General features: G+C 57.3%; 1 protein-coding gene across 2 annotated transcripts in view; it reads left to right on the top strand.

Moving 5' to 3' along the window:
* Nucleotides 1–24,360, top strand: part of COL4A2 (collagen type IV alpha 2 chain) — a 176,446-nt gene that overhangs the window by 146,951 nt on the left and 5,135 nt on the right. For both annotated transcript variants that reach the window (XM_049647211.1, XM_049647210.1), the window contains exons 29-45: nt 2,274–2,495; nt 6,505–6,666; nt 7,462–7,632; nt 8,354–8,497; nt 10,308–10,430; nt 10,672–10,853; nt 13,178–13,241; nt 13,603–13,677; nt 15,802–15,909; nt 16,630–16,737; nt 17,452–17,523; nt 17,869–17,994; nt 21,789–21,905; nt 22,731–22,892; nt 23,036–23,134; nt 23,480–23,626; nt 23,783–23,899. In XM_049647211.1, the coding sequence (XP_049503168.1) occupies nt 2,274–2,495; nt 6,505–6,666; nt 7,462–7,632; nt 8,354–8,497; nt 10,308–10,430; nt 10,672–10,853; nt 13,178–13,241; nt 13,603–13,677; nt 15,802–15,909; nt 16,630–16,737; nt 17,452–17,523; nt 17,869–17,994; nt 21,789–21,905; nt 22,731–22,892; nt 23,036–23,134; nt 23,480–23,626; nt 23,783–23,899 (2,199 nt within the window). The remainder of the gene's footprint in view (nt 1–2,273; nt 2,496–6,504; nt 6,667–7,461; nt 7,633–8,353; nt 8,498–10,307; nt 10,431–10,671; nt 10,854–13,177; nt 13,242–13,602; nt 13,678–15,801; nt 15,910–16,629; nt 16,738–17,451; nt 17,524–17,868; nt 17,995–21,788; nt 21,906–22,730; nt 22,893–23,035; nt 23,135–23,479; nt 23,627–23,782; nt 23,900–24,360) is intronic.

A 24,360-nucleotide genomic window follows, 5' to 3' on the forward strand; every position in this document is an offset into this window, starting at 1 on the left:
AACATGTTTTTTAATGTTTATTTATTTTTGACAGAGAGAGACAGAGCATGAGCAGGGGAGGGGCAGAGAGAGAGGGAAACACAGAATCCCAAGCAGGCTCCAGGCTCTGAGCTGTCAGCACAGAGCCGGATGCAGGGCTCGAACTCACAGACCGCAAGATCATGACCTGAGCCAAAGCCGGACACTCAACCGGCTGAGCCACCCAGGCGCCCCTAGAATCGTGTTATTGAAACAGGGACTGTGGAAGTCGCTTTGGCCCAAGGCCAGATGTCCCCCGCAGGGTCCTGGTCAGGAGCCCCTCCAGCCTCTACTGGAATCACTCATCTGGAGGAGTGAAATCTGCCTCCAGCAAGTTCACCCCCCACACAGCTGGAGACAGAGGCCACACGTCCCCTTACACACCACACGAACGGGGCAGAACTGCCCCCAGGAGTGCAGACCGTCTCTTTATAACGTGACCTCCAGCATTCGGATTCGTCTGCATTCCCTACAAACCAGTCTCGGGAAACTAAACAGAACAGTCCAGATGTCTGGACGATCGCACAGAGCCAGGCACCGTGGTGTCCTGAGGTTTAGACTCTCAGCAGATATGTTTGGCAAAGACTGTCTGAATTTTGCCCCTTAGGGAAGGGTGTCACACTCTGGCAGTTGGTTTAACCCTAATTGGACCAGTCTGGGTCAGTCCTGGTACCTCTTCCCCCCAGACTCACTGGTCCGGACATGGGACTGTGCCGGGGGGTGCTTGGGGACACGGGACCGCAGGGAACGTTTGCCCTGTTACCTTTCGTGACAAGTATCTCCGTGTCCTGCGACAAGAGGGGGTGTGCTCCCTGTGCAGCATGGGGCTGGTGAAAACCTGCACTGGAGACAAACACGGGAGAGTTTTCATGCCAGCACCAGAGGACCAGCCTGTTGCCCTGCTCTGGGGGCACCCAGACATTGAGCAGTTAGGGCACAGTCGCTTCGGTCCTGTCACACATACCAAAGCAAAGTGTGAATTTCTTGAGAGGATAGTAGTTTGTTAACACCTGCTTGCCCTGCGTGGGAAGGGGACCCGGTCACCAGCTGGGTGCCAGCCAGGCAGGCGTGAGCTGTCCAGAGCGCGCTCCGACGGTAGAGACTGAGCGGGATGTGCCTGTCACCAGCACACGCGGGGGGGCGGACGGTGTTGATGGGAAGCCTGTTCTGTACTGAAACGTGAGCCCGTAAGTGAACGGGGAGATCGGGGTAGAACGGAGGAAAGGGGTAAGTGAGGAACTGGCATACTCTGATTTTGCACACATGTCACTCTTTATGACACGGAATGTGCCACGTGCAGAAGAAAACCAAATGCCCAACTTTGAAAGCTGCAGAACAGAGTCTACTCCGGATGTCAGATCCACATACACACACGTGCCCACAATTTGAGCCCACGGTGCCCACGTACAGCTTTGAACGTCTCCATAAAAGCCGAGTCTCTACTTTCTGTGAATAAATCACATCACTGAAGTTCTGGCATTGGGTCCCACTCATTAATACTCCCATAAAGTCCAGATCTGTTGTTCCGTGTTTCAGACACGGCCGTAGGGGTCAGCCCATCTTGCAGGCGGGCCATGGCGAGCCTTGTCCCGGGAAAGGCCCCGGACCCCGCGTGTGGGGTCTCTTTTGTCGGGTCGACCCTTCCTTCTCAGCGTTCCACGGCCACGGCAGTAATGACCTCAGAAAGCTTTCCTCCTGAACAGACACGTGACCGTCCACTCTGAGAGTTCAGTGTCAGATCACATCAGGGAAGGGGAAGTCGTCCGGGACAGGCACTGGCATGTGACAGCCACCGTGCTTCTATCCAGACGTGGACAGTTGACCGTGAAAACAATAGGGCGATTGGCCCCCTCCAGAGCATTTCCAAATGGACTGATGGTCAGGGACTTGTGACCAGGGAGGTGGAGCTCGGGCTCGAGAGACCTGGTCATTCTCACCCCGGGTCTCCGTCCCCATTTGCACACATAACTTGGAAGGTCCATAGAAGCCATTCTTTGGGGATTATTTGATCAACAAGGGAGCCCATCAAATAGGAAGATTCATATCCAAGAAGCAGGTGGTTCTAAAGGCCTTCACATTAGCCAAATGGTAGGGCTGGGGGCCAGATGGCAGAGGGGGCAGAATGCTGTGGTCCCGAGGTAAGTGATGGGACCGGGGCTTGAGCCGAGGCCCCCCGACTGCAAATCTTGCTGTCTCTGGCCTCTCTCCTATACCTCTCTTGGGCCATCACGGTACTAACTTGTGTTTCCTTTCAGGGTTCGTGGGGCCCCGAGGATCCAAAGGCATGGCGGGCCTCCGTGGCCCAGATGGGCACCCAGGTCCCACCGGTCTGCCGGGGCCCATCGGGCCCCCAGGGGACAGGGGCCTTCCCGGAGAAGTTCTGGGAGCCCAGCCTGGGCCCAGGGGAGATGCTGGGCTCCCCGGACACCCTGGGCTGAAAGGCCCTCCGGGAGAGAGAGGTCCACCTGGATTCCGGGGTAAGTCCTGGTGGTGGGAGGAGAGCGGGGGGCCCGATCCCACCACACCGTGGGTTCTGAGTGTGGGTCTGAAATCCCTCCTGAGGATTTGATGAGAAGCCACAGCACACGTGGTTTCTGCCCCATGCTCAGTACCAGTGTTCCTTCGAAGTGGGTTAGGACGGTCATCAGCGTCCTGTGACTTACCTTTTCACAGCCAAGAACGATGGCCATTTGAGACTCACAGGTGCAGATTAATGAGACACACCCTCTGCTCTCCAGCGGGGCGTGAATGGGGGGCAGGGGGCTCACTGGTGCCTTCAGGGAACGAGTGCAGGTGGTAAGAAGAGAGGAGGGCCAAGCTTGGGAAGAGAGCGAGGCAGGAGACAGAACTGGGCTGGGACACGCTTTAACTGGATGGTGTAAAAACGGACTGGTGTAAAACATTGCTTTTTAATTTTTTTTAATTTTTTAATGTTTATTTTTGAGAGACAGAGACAGAGCACAAGTGGGGGAGGGGCAGAGACAGAGGGAGACACAGAATCCGAAGCAGGCTCCAGGCTCTGAGCTGTCGGCACGGAGCCCGACGTGGGGCTCGAACCAACAATCCGTGAGATCATGACCTGAGCCGAAGTTGGACGCTTAAGTGACGGAGCCCCCCAGGCGCCTCTCATGTAAAACACTTTAGTGTTCCCAATATCCTCAGTGCACGTTTAGCAAAGTGGGAAGGCTGCTGGCTGAGGAGTGAAGTACCCAATCTATGCAGAGCTGGCATTGAGAACCGCAGACGCCCTCCGTCTATGAACGACCGTCACTAAAGACCAAGCATTTCTGTTCAGTGCACCGCGCACGGGAGACACCAGGCCAGTGGTGCTCCTGTTCAGATACCCAGATGCAGGCAGACCCGTGACTTTGCGTATCCACCACATGTCTGCTCCCAAACCCGGGCGGAAGGGGCTTCCTGTGGGGCAGGGAGCGGGCGTCCCGTCCTCCAGTGCCATCAGACCTCGCTTGGCATCCTTTACACGAACACTCGGGCGGGTGAAGCCGGTTGTCCACAGGCAGGCGAATTCAGCAAGCTCAGGAGAGCAGTGGTGTTTGGGGGAGCCCGTCAGGTTCTAGGAGGCCTGGGGCCAGGGCGGGGGAGGGGAGACGGGGCAGGTGGGTTTCCGTGTTGATCACACCTGCCCTGTCGGCTGGCCAGGAGAACCCCCAGCATGGGGGCCGGGCTTCCCCTAGAGACCCATGGGGAGGAGGCCCAAAGAATGGAAGGAGGAGCCTAAGAGGGCTAGAGTGCACACACACGCTCATGCGCCCACACACTCATATACACGTGCTCGTGTGCATGTATCCACACATTTGTACGTACACACACCTGCTTGTGCATACATGATGACAGAGACCCACACGTGTGTGCCCACACACTCTCACACACACTCACGATCACCCTCTTACACACAGCCAATCAGCTGCACAGGCCTGTGTAGAACCATCAAGCAGTGGGGACCCGATGCCAGGACATCCGGGGCTGTCCCTGCCAACCTGGCCACCTGCCGGTAGGGATGGAACACACGGCGTAACTCGGCGAGTGTGGACACCGGGGACCACGTGCGTCAGCCTCCCCTGTGGCTGTTTAAAGGCGTGGCAGGCACTGTGTCCCCAAGAGTCGGGGCTGCCGTCCAGCTGCAGAAACTGCCCACAGGCTCTTGACAGGGGGCACTTGTGATGGATTTTCTAAATGTAACTGTTCCCTGCGGACGTCAAAGCACCTCGGCAGGACAGCAACTGACGGCAGGTTTACTTTCAAGCGTGTGATGGTTTCCCACAGCCGAGGCCACCTCAGTGTCCGGCTTGCCCAGGCAGAAACACTGTCAGTACAAGCTCTGACCTCAGAAGCATCGGAGGCTTGAGAACCTGTTTCCATGTCGTCCGTCCTGCCCGGGCCGTGGGGCCATGGCAGGTGGGGTGCACGAGGCCCCGTGGAGCCCGGACGCAGCCTGGCGGAGCGGAACCCCTGCATGAAGTAGGGGTGCGGGTCCACGAGTTAGATGCTATTTTGCTGAGGGAAGCGGATCCTTGGTAGTTGTTCCTTGTTTGGCCCGTGTTCTGGAAATGGCTATTGGCTTAAAATCCTGAGTTCCAGGATCACGACAGAAAGCCGGAGGCACAGGCCGCCACACCGGATTGTTTTAAGGCGGCCGCTGAAGTAGCAGCGGCCGGTTCTCCCTCCTTCCCCTGCATCGTGTCCTGCCCACTCCCCACTCCTGTGAAGGAGGCGCTCCCGAAACCGTGCCCGGATGCCCTCGCCCCTGCAGCCTGGGCTCCCGTGACCTTCCTGGCTGGGCTGTCTCCGTTCACCAGCCCAGAGGGTCCTTGCGGGTGAAGGTACCTGCCCGTCCTCATGGAGCACGGCATCGCGGCAGGAGCCTGACTCCCCGGTTAGACTTGAGTGCCTGCAACGCTGCCTGCCGTCTGATACCCTCGGCACCGTGAGCTGTTCCCTCCAGAGACAGAAGCAGAGTGGGAACAGTGCCCTCGGATCCCGTTGTGAAGCTGGAAAACGGGAGGACGTGCATCTGTGCCTTCCCAGAGACTTACTTTCTGCAGCCTTCTGCCCCGAATCCGCCCCGCTGTTTGTAGACCTTCCTCCCCCATTCTGCCCACATAGCAGATAAAACCGGGACTCAGGCTGGCAAGTCGGATTCTGAGTTGGCCCAAGACCAGCTTGGCCCCTCTTGCCAATGCCCCTCCCCTCTGTCCCCCGACTGGTCCCTCCTCCTCTCGGGTCAGCCTACACACTCGGGAGGGTGGTCATGGGATACGTGAGCAGGTGCACTTAAAGGTCACCCGACAAGCACTGGGAGATGGCGGGCACGGCCCCTCCTCCTATTCACTGGATGGATGTAGCCAACCTCAAAGTCCAAGAAAGGTAAAAATGCCTGAATGGAAGGAAGCTGGGGGACTTAGGATCTAAAAACTAGAAGATATATGCTCACATGACTACTGGGTACAGCAGGATATTCTGAACGTAAAAGCAAGGGAAGAAACCGTGCCCGGGTGTGTGCACGCACGTGCACCTGCACATGCGTGCACACCGCATTAAATTTTCACGCGAATGCTAATCTTTATGTCAAAAGCAATGAGAATTTGGGCAGCAAAGTAAACTTTACGATAGCTACGAAGAAAGAGTAGCCAAGCCAACGTGTATGAGGAATGCTAAAATCCATAATACAAATATCAAAATCCCCAAAGGAAAATAGAAGCACAGAACAAAAATCACATTAGAAGGCGAACACCAAGAGAAGGAAACGTCACTCACACCAACATGCAGGTAGACGGGTATCTTCCTTGCCAGGCTTCTGTTCCCTTCAGCACCAGCCCCACGCCAGGTGAGCCCCCCAGGACAGGTGGGGGCAGAAGCCGGAAAGCCGTGCAGTAGTGTGTGTGGAAGGCAGTTCTGACCCACGGAGTCTGTTTCTAGGGCACTTTGCCGAAGAAATGCCCAGCTCTGTGCTCCAAAATCAGCTTCCTCACGGCACCATTTGTAAGAGCAAAGAAAGACGTGCGCGGCGTGTGTCCACACAACGTGATGCTATTACTCAGGCAGCCGTTTAAAACGTGAAGAATGTTTTTGGGGGGGCGCCTGGGTGGCTCCGTTGGTTGAGCGTCCGATTCTTAGTTTCAGCTCAGGTCATGATCAAGTGTGGCAAAATGCTCAAAATGTAATGTCAGCTGGGGAGAAAAAAGCCAAAAATTGAACTCCCAGCGAGGGATGAGGTCTGTGAGCCTCGGTTCCCAGGTGTGTTTGTGTGAACAGAGGCCGGAAGGACATACACCGAGCTGTCAGTGGTGGCCCCTGGGGGACAGCCTGAGCTACTGTAATACCCTTGATACTTCTGTGTATTTTCCGGGTTTCTCACGGTCTAGAAAATAATTGCGTCCTGTTTGTATAGAACGAGCCTGAGAGGTATAGCCTGTGTGCAGCGAAGGGTGTGGGGTCGGCCTCACGGGGCTTGTCTGGTGTCCACAGGAAGCCAGGGCATGCCGGGAATGCCAGGCCTGAAGGGCCAGCCGGGCTTCCCAGGACCCTCGGGCCAGCCAGGCCTGCCCGGGCCACCAGGACTGCATGGCTTCCCAGGAGCTCCTGGCCAGGAGGGGCCCTTGGGGCTGCCAGGCGCCCCAGGCCTCGGAGGTAAGGATCCCCTATCCCATGGAGGGGGAGGGGTCTGGCCTCACTTGCACAAGTGAACTAGCCCCACCCTTCCCTGGGGGAGTTCTCAAACTGGCCCCAAGGACCCTCCCCCCACCCCCCGCCCCAGAGCTACGGGGATCTGGAAAATACCCACACTGAGCAGCTGGCCACTCCTTCCCGTGCTTGTCCCCCCGCTGTGTGTAGGTCCTAGTCTCTTCTCATGAGGACACCAGTCACATGTGATTAGGGCCCATTTCACTTTAATTAAAGGTGCTATCTTCAGATACACGCACACTCCCCTAATTGGGGGTTAGGATTTCAACATATGAACTGGTGGGGGAGGGGAGGGGAGGGAGACACAGTTCAGCCCTTAACACGTTCCAGAAACAGGGCACGCATTGTGCCAAACGAGAGTTCACACAGGCCGAGAGACCTGCCCATGCTCTGTACCTGGTGTATATTGGGGTTCTGGCTAAGATGTCACTTAGGAAAAACGTGAAATTTCCACTGCAGAATCACCGCTGTGCTCTGGAGGGGAAATTACTTGTTTTCTGAAAGTGAGCAAACTGGGGGAGAACAGGAGCTTCCTTAGGGGGAAAGGGGGGCAGGAAGCAAGTGGAGGCCAGAGGCCATCCCCCCCAGGTCCCCCCACCAAGAGACAGCCCTGGAGGCTGGGGCCCAGATGGCCCTGGGGGCGGGGGGCGGGGTGCTGTCCCAGGTGAGGGGTCCGAGAGGCATTTAGCTCTTCCGAGTTCATTCGTGTTTTTCTACTTTCTTTCCTCCTCTGCCTTTCAGGTCTGCCTGGGGACAGAGGGGACCCAGGTGACATAGGCATCCCCGGCCCTGTGGGCATGAAGGGTCTTTCTGGCGACAGAGGTGACCCTGGTTTGTTGGGTGAGAGGGGTCCCCCAGGAGGCCCCGGATTTAAAGGAATGAGTGGAATTCCCGGTGTCCCCGGACCCAAAGGTGAGGATCGGCAGACAGGGCGCTCCCCCAGGCGGGTACCAGGGTGACCGGGACTCAGTATGGCTGCAGGAGAGGCCAGCCCCTCACCAGCCCCCAGGAGGTGTCATACCTGGGAAAGCCAGCTCATGCTGCCAGGCTGGGTGTGACGGACATGCCCCCAAATGCCCTGTCGTAATTTCCTGAGAGCGAGGGAGCAGACTTGGGGTCTGTGTGGGAGATTTGTGTGGAGGCCCCCGGAGGCTGGTTGCATATCCCGAGGCCAGTTGGCTAATACAAAACCAAAACCAGGAAAACGCTTGGTCACCAGGGTGGGCTTATTTGTAGACAAACCAGTTTTCCTAGAAGGGGAGCCCCTGGCCCTCGACTGTGGGGCCACACAGAGATGTTTGTCCTGCGGTCCTTCGGTCCTTCGGTCCTTCGGTCCTTCGCGGTTCCCGTGCTGGCTGCAGTGTTAGCCTCCTCTCCCTGAGGCCCACGGACCTCAGCTACCACCCATTTGCCTTGTGTCTTTCCTGTGACCATGTACATCTGCCTGATGCCTTGTCCCTGGGGGGCAGTCAGCTGGTGGGTGACCTGAGGAATGGGGCCCCGGAAATCCCTAGTTTAGGTCAGGAACCCTACTACCCGAGCCACTCCTCAGGAATGTCTCAGACAAGCAAGATGGAAACACCCCGTGTGTTTCTCCAGGCCTAACCCAACACTTTTCTTGTTTCCTCTGAAGGCAGTAGAGGTTCACCCGGGATGGACGGTTTCCAAGGCATGGTTGGGCTCAAGGGAAGAGCTGGGCTTCCAGGAAACAAAGGAGAGGCCGGATTTTTTGGAATTCCAGGACTGAAGGGTCTGGCTGGTGAGCCAGGTGTGAAAGGTATGTCCACCTCTCTTAATATTGTCCTGACAAGGTTGGGACCCACTTTTGTGGGGCGTAGTGCTGCTTGGACCGAACCTTCCAGGAGCCCAAAGCTGGGCACAACTAGAAAAGAAGGAGACTGAGGTGCCTGGGTGGCTCAGTCGGTTGAGCATCTGACTTCGGCTCAGGTCATGATCTCGCTGTCCGTGAGTTCGAGCCCCGTGTCAGGCTCTGTCCTGACAGCTCAGGGCCTGGAGCCTGCTTCCGATTCTGTGTCTCCTTCTCTCTCTGCCCCTCCCCTGCTCACACTGTCTCTCTCTGTCTCTCTCTTTCTCAAAACTAAATAAACATTTAAAAAAAAGAGAAAAGAAAAGAGGGAAACTAACAAAAATCAGAAGGCTTTATCTCTGCCTCAACCCACCAGCAGTATAATAAAGGAAGAATCCCAACCAAAGGAAACTAGCTTGTTTGGTATTCAGCAAAAGTTTTTATGGAGGTATAATTGAATACAACTTTAGTTTCAGGTGCATGGCATAATGATTATTTGTATATACTGTGAAACGGTCACCACATAAGTCTAGTTAACATCTGTCACCATACATAGTTACAGAATTTTTTCTTACGGTAAGAACTTTCCAGATCTACGATCTTAGCAACTTTCAGATACGCAGGTCAGTGTTATTGGCCATGGTCACTACATGGCACATCACATCCCCACGGCCTGTATATTTTACACAAAGGAAACTGTTAAGAACAAAACAGGCGGCCGCATCAAGGATCTCATAATGCATCATAAGAAACGTCCCACCATGATTATCCCATGGTGAGCGTGAGGTCAGGGGAAGCCGGGTGAAAAGCAGAAGACAAATTCTGAAGGAGGCGAGGGCCATTTGGCAAATGGGGACCCAGTGTTCCCGGTGGAGGGACTGTGCCCACGAATTGTGCCACAGACGTGAGGCCAGTTCAAACCCCGGTGCGGGGGCATCTCAAGACCCCAAGCGTGAGGCTCCTTGTTTAGGAAGTGTATTCCAACGAGCCACATTTTCATGACTTTTGCTCAAACGCCCTTGTTCTGAAAGTGTCTTCACGGCCTCTAAACCTGTAATTATAACACCACGTGCTGATGAGAATGAGCACGTGGGTATCACATGCTGCTGGCGGGAATGCAAGATGCGTGGCCAGTGTGGACAGAAGTTTGGCGGTGTCGTGGAAAGATCAACACAGGCACCCAGCAATTCCGTCCCGAGGGAGTGAAAACATGCCTTGTATACGGATGTTCAGAGCAACTTTGTTTATGACAATCAAAAGCAGAAACACGCTGGATACGCGTCGTGGGTAAATGTGGTGTCACATGAATGCTGGCCAGCCATAGAGAACAAAGGCCTCTCACACGCTCAACGTGCGTAAAACTTGAGGACGTTTTGCCGCACGTGGTCTGCTTCCCTTTACGTGAAACATCCGGAACAAGCGAATCTAGAGACGGGATTTGGATTAGTGGTCCCCCGGGGCTGGGGGTGGGGAGCACTTGGGGTGACTGCTGATGGGCACGGGGTTTCTTCCCAGGGTGATGAAAATGTCCTAAAGTTCGATAGCGGTGGGGGGCACAGGTGCACACTTGGCTCGCGTGGAGAAGGGGCTGTGGGAGAAGACAGGCGTTTTCCATCAGCCTCGGCCTCTCTCGGAGGCCCCTGCCCGGCTCAGGCCCAGTGGGGGCTGCCAGGGAATGTGCCGCCCCGAGGCTCAGAGCCTCTCGGGACGCACTTGCCAGGATCACAGCGGGCGAGTGGCCCAGAGGCCCACGGCGAGACCGCATCCTGTTCCCTCACAGGCAGCCGCGGGGACCCGGGGCCCCCAGGACCACCTCCCATCATCCAGCCAGGAATGAAAGACATCAAAGGGGAGAAAGGAGACGAGGGGCCTATGGGGTTGAAAGGCTACCTGGGCCTAAAAGGTGAGCATCGCCACCCCTCTCCGCCCACCCCTCTCCGCTTCAGGAGCAGCAGGGTCTACACCAGACGCCGCTCCGCCCAACACAGGCTTTGCCGTGTCCCAGCCCCCGGCCCCTGACACCTCAGCAAGTGGGCCCACGGTTTCCCTGCCGCCTGAGTGGCCTCCCTCTCCTGCTTTAGGATCCGCAGCAATGGGAAAGGTTGGGGTGGGTGCTGCCTCCTCACACTCGGGTCTCCCCACAGGTGTCCCGGGGATGCCAGGGATCCCCGGGCTGTCTGGAATCCCCGGCTTGCCAGGGAAGCCGGGCCACATCAAAGGAGTCAAAGGAGACATCGGAGTCCCAGGCGTGCCCGGATTGCCAGGATTCCCCGGCGTGCCCGGCCCCCCCGGAATCATCGGGTTTCCCGGGTTCACAGGAAGTCGGGTGAGTGGCACCTCTTACTTCCCAGCCCCACCTCTGCTCCCGACCAGAGATTTGCTGGGGTGCGAGTGGTCGAGGGACAGCTTCGGAGTTGGGTCCCCGGCTCGGTGTAAGTGGATGCTGCTCACACCAGCCCCAGTGGTGATTTCAGTGCCGCCCACGCTGCTGGTGGCCTTGGTTGGCAGAGGAGTGGCCTCTGCGCTCTCTCACGGCCCCCTTGGGAAAGCTACACGTGAATGTACAGCCATCAAACTCTACACGTGATCGTGTGTGACATCAGGACGGAGGACCCATTACTGGGTCACGGAGTGGACACAACCCCGGCCTGCCGTTCACTGGCTCCTTCACCCCACGCACGTGCTCTGAGTGCTTGCTGGGTGCGGGCGCCGAGTCGGGGTGACACAGACACACAGTGACCCCGGGTGGGGCTCCCGTCTCTCCACACCTGCCTCCTCGTCTGTGAGGCTCAGGACACGGCTACCCTGCGATGTCACTGGCCAGGCAGGGCGTGGTCTGTGTAACGTGGCACAGAGGGGCCCTCGGTCGGTTCTACTTCACGAAATTAGCCCCTCAACCTGTTACGGCTAAAGGTACTTTACGCTCACAGTCCTCAGCATGTGACGCACTCGTTTCTGGCACTCACAGTGGGGTTCGCCCATTTTGGGCAGATTGGAAGGCCTGGCCACCCTATGGTAAACCTCTAGTAACAGCCCAGCTTGGCCTGTGTCTAGCCCACCTTCATGTACGTGACGCCATCTGAGTTCTTTGGGTGTCTTCCTTCCATCACCCGGAACCTGATGGGACCTGTGCAGCAGGTGTGTGCCATTACTCGGGTCGCTTAGAAAGGATGCGTGTGTCTACTGAGGGGCCCAGAGGACGGTGTTCCCAGCAGCTTCTTTCCTAACAGCCAAAAACTGGGAGAGGCCAAATGCCGGCCAACAGGTGAGCGGACACGGCGCGTTCCGACCGTGGACGAGCACTCGGTGGTAAATGGGGAAGTGCTGATAAATGCACCAACCCAAGTGACTGTCACAGACTTCACGTCGAACCGAGCAAGCCAGAAACAGAGTACAAAGGATGCGATCCCACGGGTGTAGAAGTCCAGAACCGACCAGACGATGTGACAGAGGTCGGTCAGGGATTAGGGACTAGGAAATGGCGCAAAAGAACCTTCTGGAATTCTGAAAATATTCTGTGTGTCTATCTGGGTGGGACATGAATGCAAGGTCACTGAGCGGTTGAGATGAGTTCACCACAGTGGTGTGTGTTACTCCTCAGGACAGGAAGCTTTAAGAAAGGAAAAGACGGAGGGGGCCCTGGGCAGCTCCATCGGTTCAGCAGCTGACTCTTGGTTTTTGGCTCAGGTCACGATCTTATGGTTGTGGGACGGATCTTATGGGATCGAGCCCCACGTTGGGCTCTGTGCAGACAGCATGGAGCCTTCTTAGGATTCTCTCCCTCTCTTTGTGCCCCTCTATCCCCCCCCCTCAAAAATGAGTGAATAAACTTAAAAAAAAAGGAAAAGAGATCATCATGTGGACAATGATGCAGCCTCTGGCACAGCGTCCCCACCCCCCACCCAAAGGGGAGCTACTCTCGTGGTCCAGAGACTCAAGTTAGCCATGCTGGGAGAGGTAACTGTGCACAAGTCCCCACTAACGCTGCCGTGTAGACCAGAGGATCAGGGTGGACCAGGAGGCCACCCTCCATCTGAGGAAGAAGCCCCTTCAGAGAGGAAACCATGGTTTGCATGGTCACAGAGCCACCCAGACACCACCCCAGGCTCATTATCAGGAATCAGCATTGCTGTAGGGAAGTCTCACGTCTGCAGATGGAGGGCAGAGCCGTGCAACATCCAGAGCAAGCTCGGGAATCCAGCAGCCCAAGTTCATATCCCAGTTCTGCCGCTTACTAGCTGAGTGACCTTGAGAAATTACTTAGCCTCTCTGTGCCTCAACGTCCTCATCTGTCACATGCGAATTCATCATACCTGCCTCTGAGACAGGACCCAACACGGGTGCCCGTGCACAGCTGAGCAGAGTGTGGGACGCGATCAGCCACGAGTGCCACCACCACCGTCATGACAGTGACCCACATCATCTACATACTTGGTTTCAGTAAAGCTTTACCGCTCAGTAAGAACAGGGGAGGAAACCACCTGCTATCATGCAGAAAAACATGAGGGGGGGTGCTACAAAATGATGACGTAACAAACATCAAGAGGTGGTTTTAGCAAACCAAGTAGCTGGACGCCCTAGCCCTCCTAAATCATAGACTTATTTCATGAACAGCCTCCTAAGATGTTTCCGTGTCTGACTTTGCTCTAGGGCGACAAGGGAGCTCCGGGGAGAGCGGGTCTTTACGGCGAGGTTGGCCCCACAGGTGATTTCGGTGAGTGTTGCCTGGATCATGACCGTAGGGTGTCCACCATCCAGAGCATTCTGGGCGGGTGTGGTGACGAGCCCCGGAGATGCTGGCAGGAATTTTGAAGCAAATTCTTTGTCTTAAGAACGTAACACAGAGGCGCCTGGGTGGCTCAGTCGGTTGAGCATCCGACTCTTGGTCTCAGCTCAGGTCTTGACCTTAGGGTCGTGGGTTCAGGCCCAACATTGAGCTCTATGCTGGGCATGAAGCTTACTGAATGAATGAACGAACGAATGTATGAATGAATGAACAGTAACACAACAGAAGTTGCAAGCTAACCCCCTGCCATTCAGAAGAATGGTTGTCAACCATCTTTTCTGCACATTAGGTGACATTGGAGACACCATAGACCTGCCAGGAAGCCCAGGCCTGAAGGGGGAGCGGGGCGTCGCTGGAGCACCAGGTACCTGAGTCGTTCCTGTCTCCCATCTCGGGACAGCCCTGAGCACTGGGTGTGCCTCACTCACGAGCTGGCCCGGCCCAATGTGTCTCCACTTGTAGCATCGTGGGTCCCGTTCCAGGGAACGGTTTGAGGTCTCCAAGCCCAATGTGCAAAGAAGAATTTTTAATTCAGTTAAACCTGAAGACAATGTTAAGAAAGCTCTCTCTGTCCCTGAGAGGGACACAGTAGGACACGAAGCAAATGACACAATGGCCAGAGCGTGTGATAGGCAGCAAGGGGTTTGCAGGAGGGCAGCGGGAGTCAGGCGCATGCCCTGAGCAGGGCAACAAGGCCCCCGACGGCACGGGGTGGGGGGAGGGGTGCCTCACGTGGTACAGTAGCTCACTCCTCCTCTCTGAGTGTCCCTGAGGCCAAGGTCAGCATTCCCACTAGTGGGCGCCGGGGATAGATGCATCCCTTCCGGGGATTTTCTCTCGGGGGACCCCTCACTGCTTTAGCTGCCTGGAGCCCCAAGTTCTCTTAGGGACAGCGCTGGTCGGGGGAAAGCGTCTGTCCGTGTGACTGGGGCATTCAGGCCACATGGAGCCAGAGACGGTCCATGCCTCCCGGCTGCTCTGGGCTCACTGCACATCTATCATTGGTTTCACGGTGGCTTTCCACCCAGCCACACAGGCACCCTGGGCTGCCTATATCTCCCCTTCTACAGAATTTTGGGCAATTTGGTTTATAAAAGCAGAAACGCGAGACCATCTTTGCTCTGTGGTCACTAACAATGACCTCGTTTATTCACCTGAAAATATGTTGGGGAAAAGAGGCTGTCCCCACCAAGAACTCCGGCTGTCACCCCTCAACCGTGTAGGTGACTTAGCTGTGGGCCCAGGAAGTAGGGCTGTGTCTCAGGACATCAGTCCCAGGCACAGAGGGGCTGTGACACGTGTATCAGGCGACCGTGGGGTCCATCTCCCTCGGACCAATGAGGGCCGCCTGAGAGGTCAGCAGCAGAGGGGGCGGCCAGAGGGGCCCTGATCAGACCAGCTCCTACGCAGTAGGGGCCTCGGGGGACTGGGCGGGGGGGGGGGGGGGGGGGGGGGGTGGAACGGGGCTCAGGCTGGCGTCCCCGGGATGAAGGTACACGGGACTGTCTGCAGGGAGAGCACGCGGCTGATCGGGGTTTGGAGAGGATTCTTAAAACACTAGAATAACTGATAGAAAGAAGCAGAACTTCTCAGGTGGCTCTGCTTCAAGACCACACAAACGTTAACAGTACCTTTTATGAGCAACTCAGAATTGAGGAGACCCTGGACAAAAGTGATTATGTGGGATGTAAGTTGATCTGAAGTTTTCAAAATCCTCCAACGTGCCAGAAAACACCGCAAACGTTTGACCCGGAATAATGTCACTGGCGAAGGCAGGGTTTCTAAGTCTGCCTGATGGCCATGGCGGAGTCTCCTGACGTGCTAGTTGAAGGTGCAGATTACAGACTGCCCCTGGCCTGCTAAGCCATCCCTGAGACAGAGGCTCACACATGTATGACCGATTCCCCAGCTGTCCCCGACACACCACATGTGAAGAACCACTCCGATAGGGGCCCTAGGTGGTGATCTTGGCGAGGTGCTCAAAACACAGTGGCTTAGAACATCCACAAGAAGTATCTCATGGTCTCCAGGGGCCAGGAATTCAGGAGCGCCGTGGTTCTGACCCCGGGCTGGTCTGGAACGGGAGGGCCCATCTCCAAGATGGCACCCGAGAGCAGCTGTTGGCGGGAGGCTCAGCCCCTCACCACGTGGGCCTCTCCCCGAACAGCTTGGGTGTCCTCTCCAGAGCCAGCCACCCAAAGAGGTGACAAAGTGAAAACAGGGATGCATGACACATTCTATGGCCGATGAAGTGACACAGTGACCTGGGGTGACCCACGTCGGCCCCATCCATGCCCAAGGGCGTGAATACTAGGACGTGGGGCCACTGAATTAGGTAAAACAGGAGTCAGGGAAGGAACATGTTGAGATAAGGAGCCATTCACAGCAGAAGCAGCCGTGTGAAATGACAGCATCCCTTACCTGGCGTCCCCTTAAGCCCCAGGGAGGCAGTGTCTGCTCGGCTCCAATCAGAACTCTGTGCTTACAGGTCTAAAGGGATTCTTTGGGGAAAAAGGAACGGAGGGTGAAGTCGGCTTCCCCGGGATAACAGGCGTGCCAGGCGTCCAAGGCCCTCCAGGACCTAAAGGGCAAGCAGGTACGATCTCTTGCTGTCTTGCTGTCCCCACGTGTGCCCTACCCCCACAGCTGGGGCTCCAAACCTCAGGACCCCAGGACAGAGGTGGCCGGTGTGCCTGTCTCCTAGTCTGCCACGATCACACCGCGCCCCAGGAAGCTGGCCCTTGCATGTTACCCGTGACCCAGCTCTGCCTTAGGACCGAGCTCGTGGAGAGGACCAGGCGGCCAGCCGTGGGAACATGCACAGGAACTGATGCACAAGTTCCTGTGGCCGGTGTCTCCCTGTGAACTCAGGCTGAGTTCTGGCCATAGCACCCCTTCTGTGCATCCGAATATGCAGAAACGTGTTTGCGGATCCCGAGTTAGCTTGGAAAGCAGACAGGGGGGCTACTTCCCCGCTTTTTCCTTGTTGCTGCTTTTGTTTTGTTGTTGCCTTGCTTTGCGTGGGACCTGGGAACCTGAAGGCTGATCCTTCAGGGTTTCCTGGGTTCCCTACAGACTCCCACGCAGATGGCAGGACAACACTGGGAGAACACAGGCTGCTCTCTCTTTGGCAAAGCTGAGCTACCCGCCCTCAGCCCGTACGTGGGGCACGTTTCCAGCTGGAAGGAAGGCTCTTCCTTTCCCACAGAGGCCCTCCTCCTCCAGGCAGAACCGAGCTACAGACCAGGGAGGCCCTGGGGTTCCTGGGTGCTGCTGGGGGTTCCAGTCCCACTTAAGGGTGTGTTTATATCCCCAGGCTTCCCAGGACTGACAGGGCTACAGGGGCCGCAGGGAGAGCCGGGGCGGGCAGGAGCGCCCGGTGACAAAGGAGACTATGGCTGGCCCGGGATCCCAGGCTCACCAGGTGAGAGCGTCTCTCCCTCTGCAGACACCAACTCCCTCTGAGCACCAACTCAGAGCCAGGCCTGCAGGTTGGGGAGGGGCACTGGGAGCCAGGTTGGTCTCTCTCTGGTCGGCTCACAGCAATGCAGAGGTGGGACAGGGACGGAAGCCAGTGTCCCCGCTGTCCTGTCCAGGGCTCCAGCTGTGGCTGAGCCAGGTCTGGCCGAGCTCTTGGCGGGAGCTGGGGGGTTACCCAGGCCCTCAGGAGCTGTCTTTCCCAGCATTAAGGGGCCACCCCCACCCACACTCACTCCCCATATCCCAGGAAGAATCGCGCTCATTGGCCGTCAGCCTTACATGTCCTACTTAGAAAAGTTTATGCTCGGGAATCCGGAGGGAATGGAATAATGCTAGAGCCTTGGTTCCGAGCACAGCTTGTACAAACCACATATGTACAGTGAAGCATCAGGAGAAACACCGCACTTCCGTCCAGCTCCCTTATGGCCGTAACGAACCTGTGAAAAGATTCCATGAAAACAATCTAAGTTAAATGGTTCTCCTGGGTGACACGAAAGTGATGTGCAAGTCACAGTGTGCAGAACTGCTTGCTGTTTGCCGGGCTTTTGAGTGAACCGGATGGATGACTGTATAACAGCAAACAAAACCAGGTGTGAATTGCTTCAAGAGTTTCTTTGCTCTCCGGTGCATGAAATAACCGTGAGTGAAACCCACACAGGTTTTCCGGGCATCCGAGGCATCAGCGGACTCCACGGCTTGCCAGGCACCAAAGGCTTTCCAGGATCCCCAGGTATTTAATCCTGCCCCAGCCACGTGACCACACCCAGTGGTGGGGGGCAGGGGCTAGTGGGGGACGTCCTGGACCTGGGGGTTCAGGGAGCAGGATGGCTCTGTGCGGGCTGTGCGGCCCTCCCGGAGGCCACCTGGGCTCCCCCGTGGTGCTGCAGACTGAGAGGGGTTCCAACTACAGTCACATCCAGGACACTGAGGCCGCATGGCCAGCTGGGATCTCCACGGCCGGCCTCTGGTTCCATCCCCGAGTCTTGGTGCACAGCATCACTGGTCTTTTGCCTCCGCAGATCAGCCTGCCATGGCTGAGGATGCTAACTTCACCGCTGTGTTAACCCTGCCGCAGGTGTGGACGCCCACGGAGACCCCGGCTTTCCCGGTCCTGCCGGGGACAGGGGTGACCCAGGAGAGGCCAACACCCGCCCAGGCCCTGTCGGAGCCCCAGGACAGAAAGGGGAGCGAGGAAATCCAGGTGAGGCCAAGGACGAGCCAGCGGCACCAAACCTGGGGTGTCTGTGAGTCCGAGAGATGGATGTGGAAAGGTCCCTAGAAAGTGCCGATTGCTTTGCAGACAATTTCTTGCTGCAGAACCCCTTGGCCAGCCCTCCACCCTTATACTCTTAGAATCCATCAGGGGTTAGTGAGTGACCACCCTCTCTGGTGGGAAGGACACGTTCCCACCTGTAGGGACCACACTCTGTCCCCTGCCCCATGTCCCCGGGGCACCTGCACAGTGCTTACCTGTCACAAGCTCTCAGTGTCAGACGAACACGTAAACACAAGCATTACAGTCGCCGAGCTGAACCCCGCAGGCAGGCCTGGCCTGTGGTAGGAGCCAACCAGGGAAAGGTGTCTCACCTTTCCCTGGGCCCCACTCCCACCCAAGCCCCCGGCACACGTGCTTAAGCCTGACCTGAGGTGGGAAACGTTTCCAGACAGAAGTCCGATCAGTATCTAGGGGCAGAGCGTGTTGAAAGTATTACAGTGTCATTGAGCATTTGCTTACGATCCGTGGCCACCAGCACACCCAGCACATGGGTGCAGGCCTGTCACACAGCGGCCCAGGGCGTGCTTCGGTTAGGATACTCTAGTAAGCTAGAGCCAGCAACCCCATAGAGTAGTCAGTGCCCAAGGAAGGCAGCGACTCAATCCCCCACAGAGGGCAGCCGGTGTCCAGAGGCTCACCGACCACATCGCCTGATTCTCCAAGGTCTGTCACTGCCCCTCTTTCAAATAGCTGGAAACTCCAGAATTCCCTGATATCTGAGCTCCACAGCATTGATCTGAAGGCAAGAGAATGAGGAGAGGCTCAGCCAGCCGGGGCCTTAGTATGAGCCCTGAGAGGCTGCACGGTGCTCACGCAGCCTCAGTCGGGGTCTGTTGACCAGCACATTCCCCGCTCGGGGGTAAGGGTCGGTCCACCGGCACAAGCCTCCTTAGAGCCCCCCGGGGAGCTGGCAGTGCCCGTGACTTTGAAGTCAGATGCCTGCATGTGTGTTCTCATTCTGCCTCTCACTTGGTGCGACCTTGCACATGGCTTTGCTTATAAAACGAAAGTAGAAGCCCACCTTCTGGGTATCGAGGGGATGCGGTGAGATAATACAGGTGAGGCTCTTACACATAGAGGCCCAGAAAGCAACGCTCTCTGGCTTCCCTAAAAGGCCTCCAATTAGTATTTTTTCAGAGAGTCCTGCTCGTAAGAGGAGCTGCCCTCTGAAAGGGGCGGGGGAACGCAGCCTGGGATATGGAGGTGAGGCCAGGTCCAGGGGACAGAGGGAAGCGAGAGGCACAGTGCTCACAAGACTTCAGCTGCGCCCTGTGTCCTGAGGCACGCCGACTGATGCATACGGCACACTGTTCAGGCTCAGAAACGGGCAACAAGGGATAGGTTACGGTTCCCGGCAGGACAGAAATCACCTCTCTTACTCCCCTGTTTATACCTCGGCGAGATGCCTGCCGCAGAGTCAGTGTTCACAGACATTCATTGGAGCAGAATGTTGTGAAACTCTTTGTGACCGCCACAAAGTCGAAAGACTCCGCCACCCCGCCCCACGATCCCATCGCGCAGTAACTGTGCGCCATCTGTTTCCCAGAATTCTTGAACCTACAGTGTAGCCCCCGCACTCCATCAGAGGGACCCAGAACGTGCGGGCTCCCACATGGCCCTGAGGCCTCGCAGCTCTCTGTAAAGCAGCTGTCCCCTACGAGGGCCTCGTCCCGCATCAGAATCACGGCAGCCCAACGAGCTGGTGGTTTCCGAGCAGACTCCGGGCTCTGCCCACTGGGCCACAGCCTCTGGCCGTCGTGAGGGAGGGAGACTTCCCACGGAGACATCCCCAGGCAGGCCGGTGAGGACACACTGTCCTCCGAGGATGGTGGGTGACCGTGAGCCATCGTTGTCCCTCCCGTGGGCCTCACCTCAGGCCAGAAGTGCAGATTTGCAGCCGAGGCCCCTCCTGCCGCTGATGTGGGGCTCAATTCATGGTTTGCCTGTGCAGGACGGCCTTTCATCAAACCTCCATCAGTCGGGGGTTTCTTTCAACACTTAGGAAGATCCATGGGCACCAAGGAGGGAACGGGCTTGTGTTGATCCTGATTCCAGCAAACTGAGCCTGGGTCACTCAGAGTGTCGTTAACAGAGGCCCAGTCACTGTGGTTTGTTGTGGGAATCCGGCCGCTCTGGATCTTCTGACTCAAGAGTTTCTGCCATTATCCACTGACACTCGCCGCCTGTTTCAGTCACTTTGTGATAATAGTTAGACACAGCTCAGTTGGTGTCATTTTCTGTCAAACTACAGACGGCAGCTGGCCGGTCCCCACAGGCCTCGTAAACCTGCTTGCCCACTGCCTGCAATCGAGACAAAGATGACACCTTTCTCAGTGTTCCCCCTGGCACGTTTCTCCATCCGCTGCGCAGAGGCACGCGCCGTGACGGGTATTGGAGCCGCAGTGTGGCTGAGGACCAGCCAGGAGGCTGCGTGGGGGGCACAGGAGGCGGCCTCTGGCCCCTCGGTCACGCAGATTTGCCCCATGCTGCCCAGCTCACCGTCCACCGTGGCGGAGACATGACGGTCCCGGGACACCCAGATGCCTCTCTGCACCTCCAGACTGTGGGAGAAAACAAACACCAGTCTGGCAATTAGGAGAGAAATCGACCGCCTCCCCACTGGCAGCGCCCACGCCCGCCGAGCACGGACGGGCACTTGTGACCGTCGTGTGGGCCGACACGCAGGACCGGGGGGCTCCCACAGATCTGCTCGCATGGGGACTGTCCTCCACCGTCTGTCCTCCGTCAGTGCCTGAGGCCGGTCCTGTCCCGTGCCGCAGTTCTGTTCTGCGAAGCAAATACCAAGTGAGAGATTCTGAACCAGGGACTCTCATGGAAATGCAGAGTCGGGCTCCTGACAGCCCCTGGTCACACGTTCACCGACCGACCTGCACGTGACCTTTTGCTCTCATGTGTTTCTGTTGAAAGACACCTTATTTGATGTGTGTTGTTGATACGTTGACGTGGACCTCGCGGCCACCGGCTCGGTCTCTTGCCCGAAGGAAGCCCCTGTGACACACGTGTCCGCTGTGAGCACGCCACAGCTGTCCTGAGCTGAGGAATGCCAGATGGCACTTCGGCATGATCGGGGAGGAGGGGGGACAATTTAACAGTGAAATCACCAATGAGAAGCCCAGAAATGTAAACACCACAGCACTAAACAGACACAGGAAGAATCCTTGTTGACACTTGGAGCTGAAACGAGGACGTCGGCAGGCACGCAAGGGTCTGCCTCTTCTACTTGTCCAGGAGGGACGCCGGCACTGAGGGCGCATCGCCAGTAAACCCCGCCGAGTACGCGGATCGGCGAGCGCAGAACCCGCGGGCGGCGAGGACGGCTGTGCAAAGCTGGGACCCAGGCCACCGAAGGGAGGGCAACAGGGCAGACTGGGAGCGTCCGTGTGGTCCTTCTGGACCAACACGAGTGCTAGCCACACCCGGAACCTTCCATCCCAACCCAAGTGCTAGCCAACAACAGAGCCAGCCTTCCAGGGCCCAGGGGCCGTCCTCAAGTACCACAGCCACGTCGGCTGAGCAAGATCCGTGGGACCCTCCAGGCAGCAGGAGGGGCCGGTGGCTTCCCCACGCCCGCAGTGTGGCACAGTCCCCGCCTCCCCTCACTGCCCCTCCTTGGCGGCTCTGCTCCTGGACAGGAGGGGAAACGATAGATTGAAAAGTTGGACGGTGATGGCAAAACTGACTTCTGTTTCTCTCCGAAGGGGAACGAGGCCCAGTCGGGAGTCCGGGACTTCAGGGATTTCCAGGAATCACCCCACCTTCCAACATCTCTGGGTCACCTGGTGACAAAGGGGTGCCGGGCATATTTGGCCCAGAAGGTAAGCAGGACTCCTGTTTCTGTGTGTTGCAATCTGTGGGGCAGGACCCGGCGGTGACCGGATTACTGTAGGGATGGGACAGACTCTCACTGCCACCTTGAGGGACATTGTGCAAAGGGAAATGGGCCACACGCGCACGGAGGGACGAGCACTGTGTGATGCCACTGGTAACAAGTCCCCAGAGCATTCAGATCCAGGGACGGAAGGGAGAATGGGGGAAGCCGGGGCTGGGGGAGGCGACAGAGAGTCGCAGGTGAATGGGGGCAGAGCCCCGCTTCCGGAAGATGAGAAGGTCTGAGGTGGACCTTCCTGGTGTGACGATGGCCACACAGGTCCTTCAGTGCCCTGAAGTACAGGTGTACTCAGTGCCCCTGAACCGCACACTTAGAAATGGTTGAAATGGGGGCGCCTGGGTGGCTCAGTTGGCTAAGCGTCCAACTTCAGCTCAGGTCCTGACCTCACAGTTCATGGGTTCGAGCCCTACGTCAGGCTCTGTGCTGACAGCTCAGAGCCTGGAGCCTGCTTCGGATTCTGTCTCTCTCTCTCTCTCTCTCTCTGCCTCTCTCTCTCTCTCTCTCTCTCTCAAAAATAAGCATTAAAAAAATTTTTAATTAAAAAAAATGGTTAAAATGGTAAGGTTTATGTTATGTATATTCTACCACAATAAAGAAAACTCGTCCAGTGTTAGACATGCCAAAGACGCCCCCCAGACAGGGGACTCGACACCTGGCCCCCCGGGCACGTCCTGCAACACATGCCAGTGCCGGTTGGCCATGCCCGTGCCCTCCTCCTATGTAACGTCTTTCTGGTGACACATGTCGACAGGTTATCGAGGGCCCCCGGGGCCACCTGGACCTGCTGCTCTCCCTGGAAGGAAAGGAGACGAGGGCAACCCAGGAGCCCCAGGAAACCCCGGGACCAAAGGGTGGGGCGGGGACCCCGGGCCCCAGGGCCGGCCTGGCGTGTTCGGGCTCCCGGGAGTAAAAGGTAACGGTGCCCACGGAGGGAGGGCTCCTCTTGTCTCCTTTTGCCAGGGAGGCTGGCGGCACCAGTCAGGGCGGGAAGGGGGGGGGCAGGGCTGGAGCCCCCACACAGACGTGTGAGTCCTCTGTGTCCTGCTTGTCTTGAAGGACCCAGAGGGGAGCCAGGACTCATGGGAAACACAGGAGCCACCGGGAGTGTGGGCGACCCAGGCCCCAAGGGGCCCAAAGGAGACAGGGGACTCCCAGGTGAGTGGCCTTCGCACACGCACACAGCCAGCATCTCAGGTGGGTGGCCCCAGGACTGGGCTTCAGGACGATCCCTGGCCCTCCGGGCTGGGGGACCCCTCCGAGGTCTCCCTCTGAAGTGCCACGCTGGGACCCTCTGTGGCTCCCGCCGTGACTGAGTGACTGACAGCCGCCGGTGAAGGGAAGGCCCTTAGCGACCTCGCAGACGGGTTATTCTCTAGATGGCAAGATGGTTCCAGGAAGCTCCAAGATTGGTTTCAACAGATGAAAACAATGGAATACAGATCATTGCAAGGAAGCCAGGGGGCGCCCCTGTGTCAACTGGCCTTTCTTTGCCCTTTCCAGGTGCCCCCGGTTCTGTGGGATCCCCTGGGATTGTGGGAATCCCCCAGAAGATCACTGTCCAGCCAGGGCCAGTGGGTCCACACGGAAGGAGAGGCCCCCCGGGGGCACAGGGAGAGATGGGGCCCCAGGGCCCTCCAGGAGAGCCAGGTAGGAGCCCTGCCGGAGAGCCGCCAGGGAAACGCCTTTTCCTGCTCGCGTTCTTCTCGCTTGGGTTTCCTCCCCGGGAAGCCTGTGTTGAGCATCAGTGACACTGAGCACGGTCATGCCTTCCATGGTGCTCACACCCGTTTCGTGGCTGTGCAGGTTTCCGCGGGGCTCCAGGGAAGGCAGGGCCCCAGGGAAGAGGTGGCATTTCTGCTGTTCCTGGATTCCGAGGAGACCAGGGGCCCATGGGACAGCAGGGGCCCATCGGCCAGGAAGGTGAGTGGCAGACGGAAAGGGGGCAGAGGGCAGGGGGTTTCTTCCAGGTCCACTGAGGGTCTGACCAGTGTTCTGTGGTACGTGGGGAGGGATGAGCCAGCACCCAGACGAGCAGAAAGACGCTGCCCCTCACCCAGGCTGTGGCACTCGGTAACAACACCTGTGCCCGTGAGGGCACCCAGTCCAGAGTCCCCAGACAGGCCGGCCCCCTTCCTTCCACTGACACGTCCACAGGTGGCTCGGAGAAGGAGGCAATCAACGCACTTCGAGAAACGGGCTTTGTTATGATCTCAAAGGTCTGGGACAGTGAGCTGAAGGAAAGCAATTGTGTTAGTGGCAGCCATCGTAAAGTCTGGTGTCACTGATTTCTTAAAATGATCTGTACGTACGCAGGGCGGGATAGGCCAGAAATACCAGCAATTTGTGCACAAAGAAGTAGATTTGTTTCAGTCCCCCCTGAG

This window comes from Panthera uncia (genome assembly GCF_023721935.1).
Source record: "Panthera uncia isolate 11264 chromosome A1 unlocalized genomic scaffold, Puncia_PCG_1.0 HiC_scaffold_16, whole genome shotgun sequence".
Lineage (NCBI taxonomy): Eukaryota > Metazoa > Chordata > Mammalia > Carnivora > Felidae > Panthera > Panthera uncia.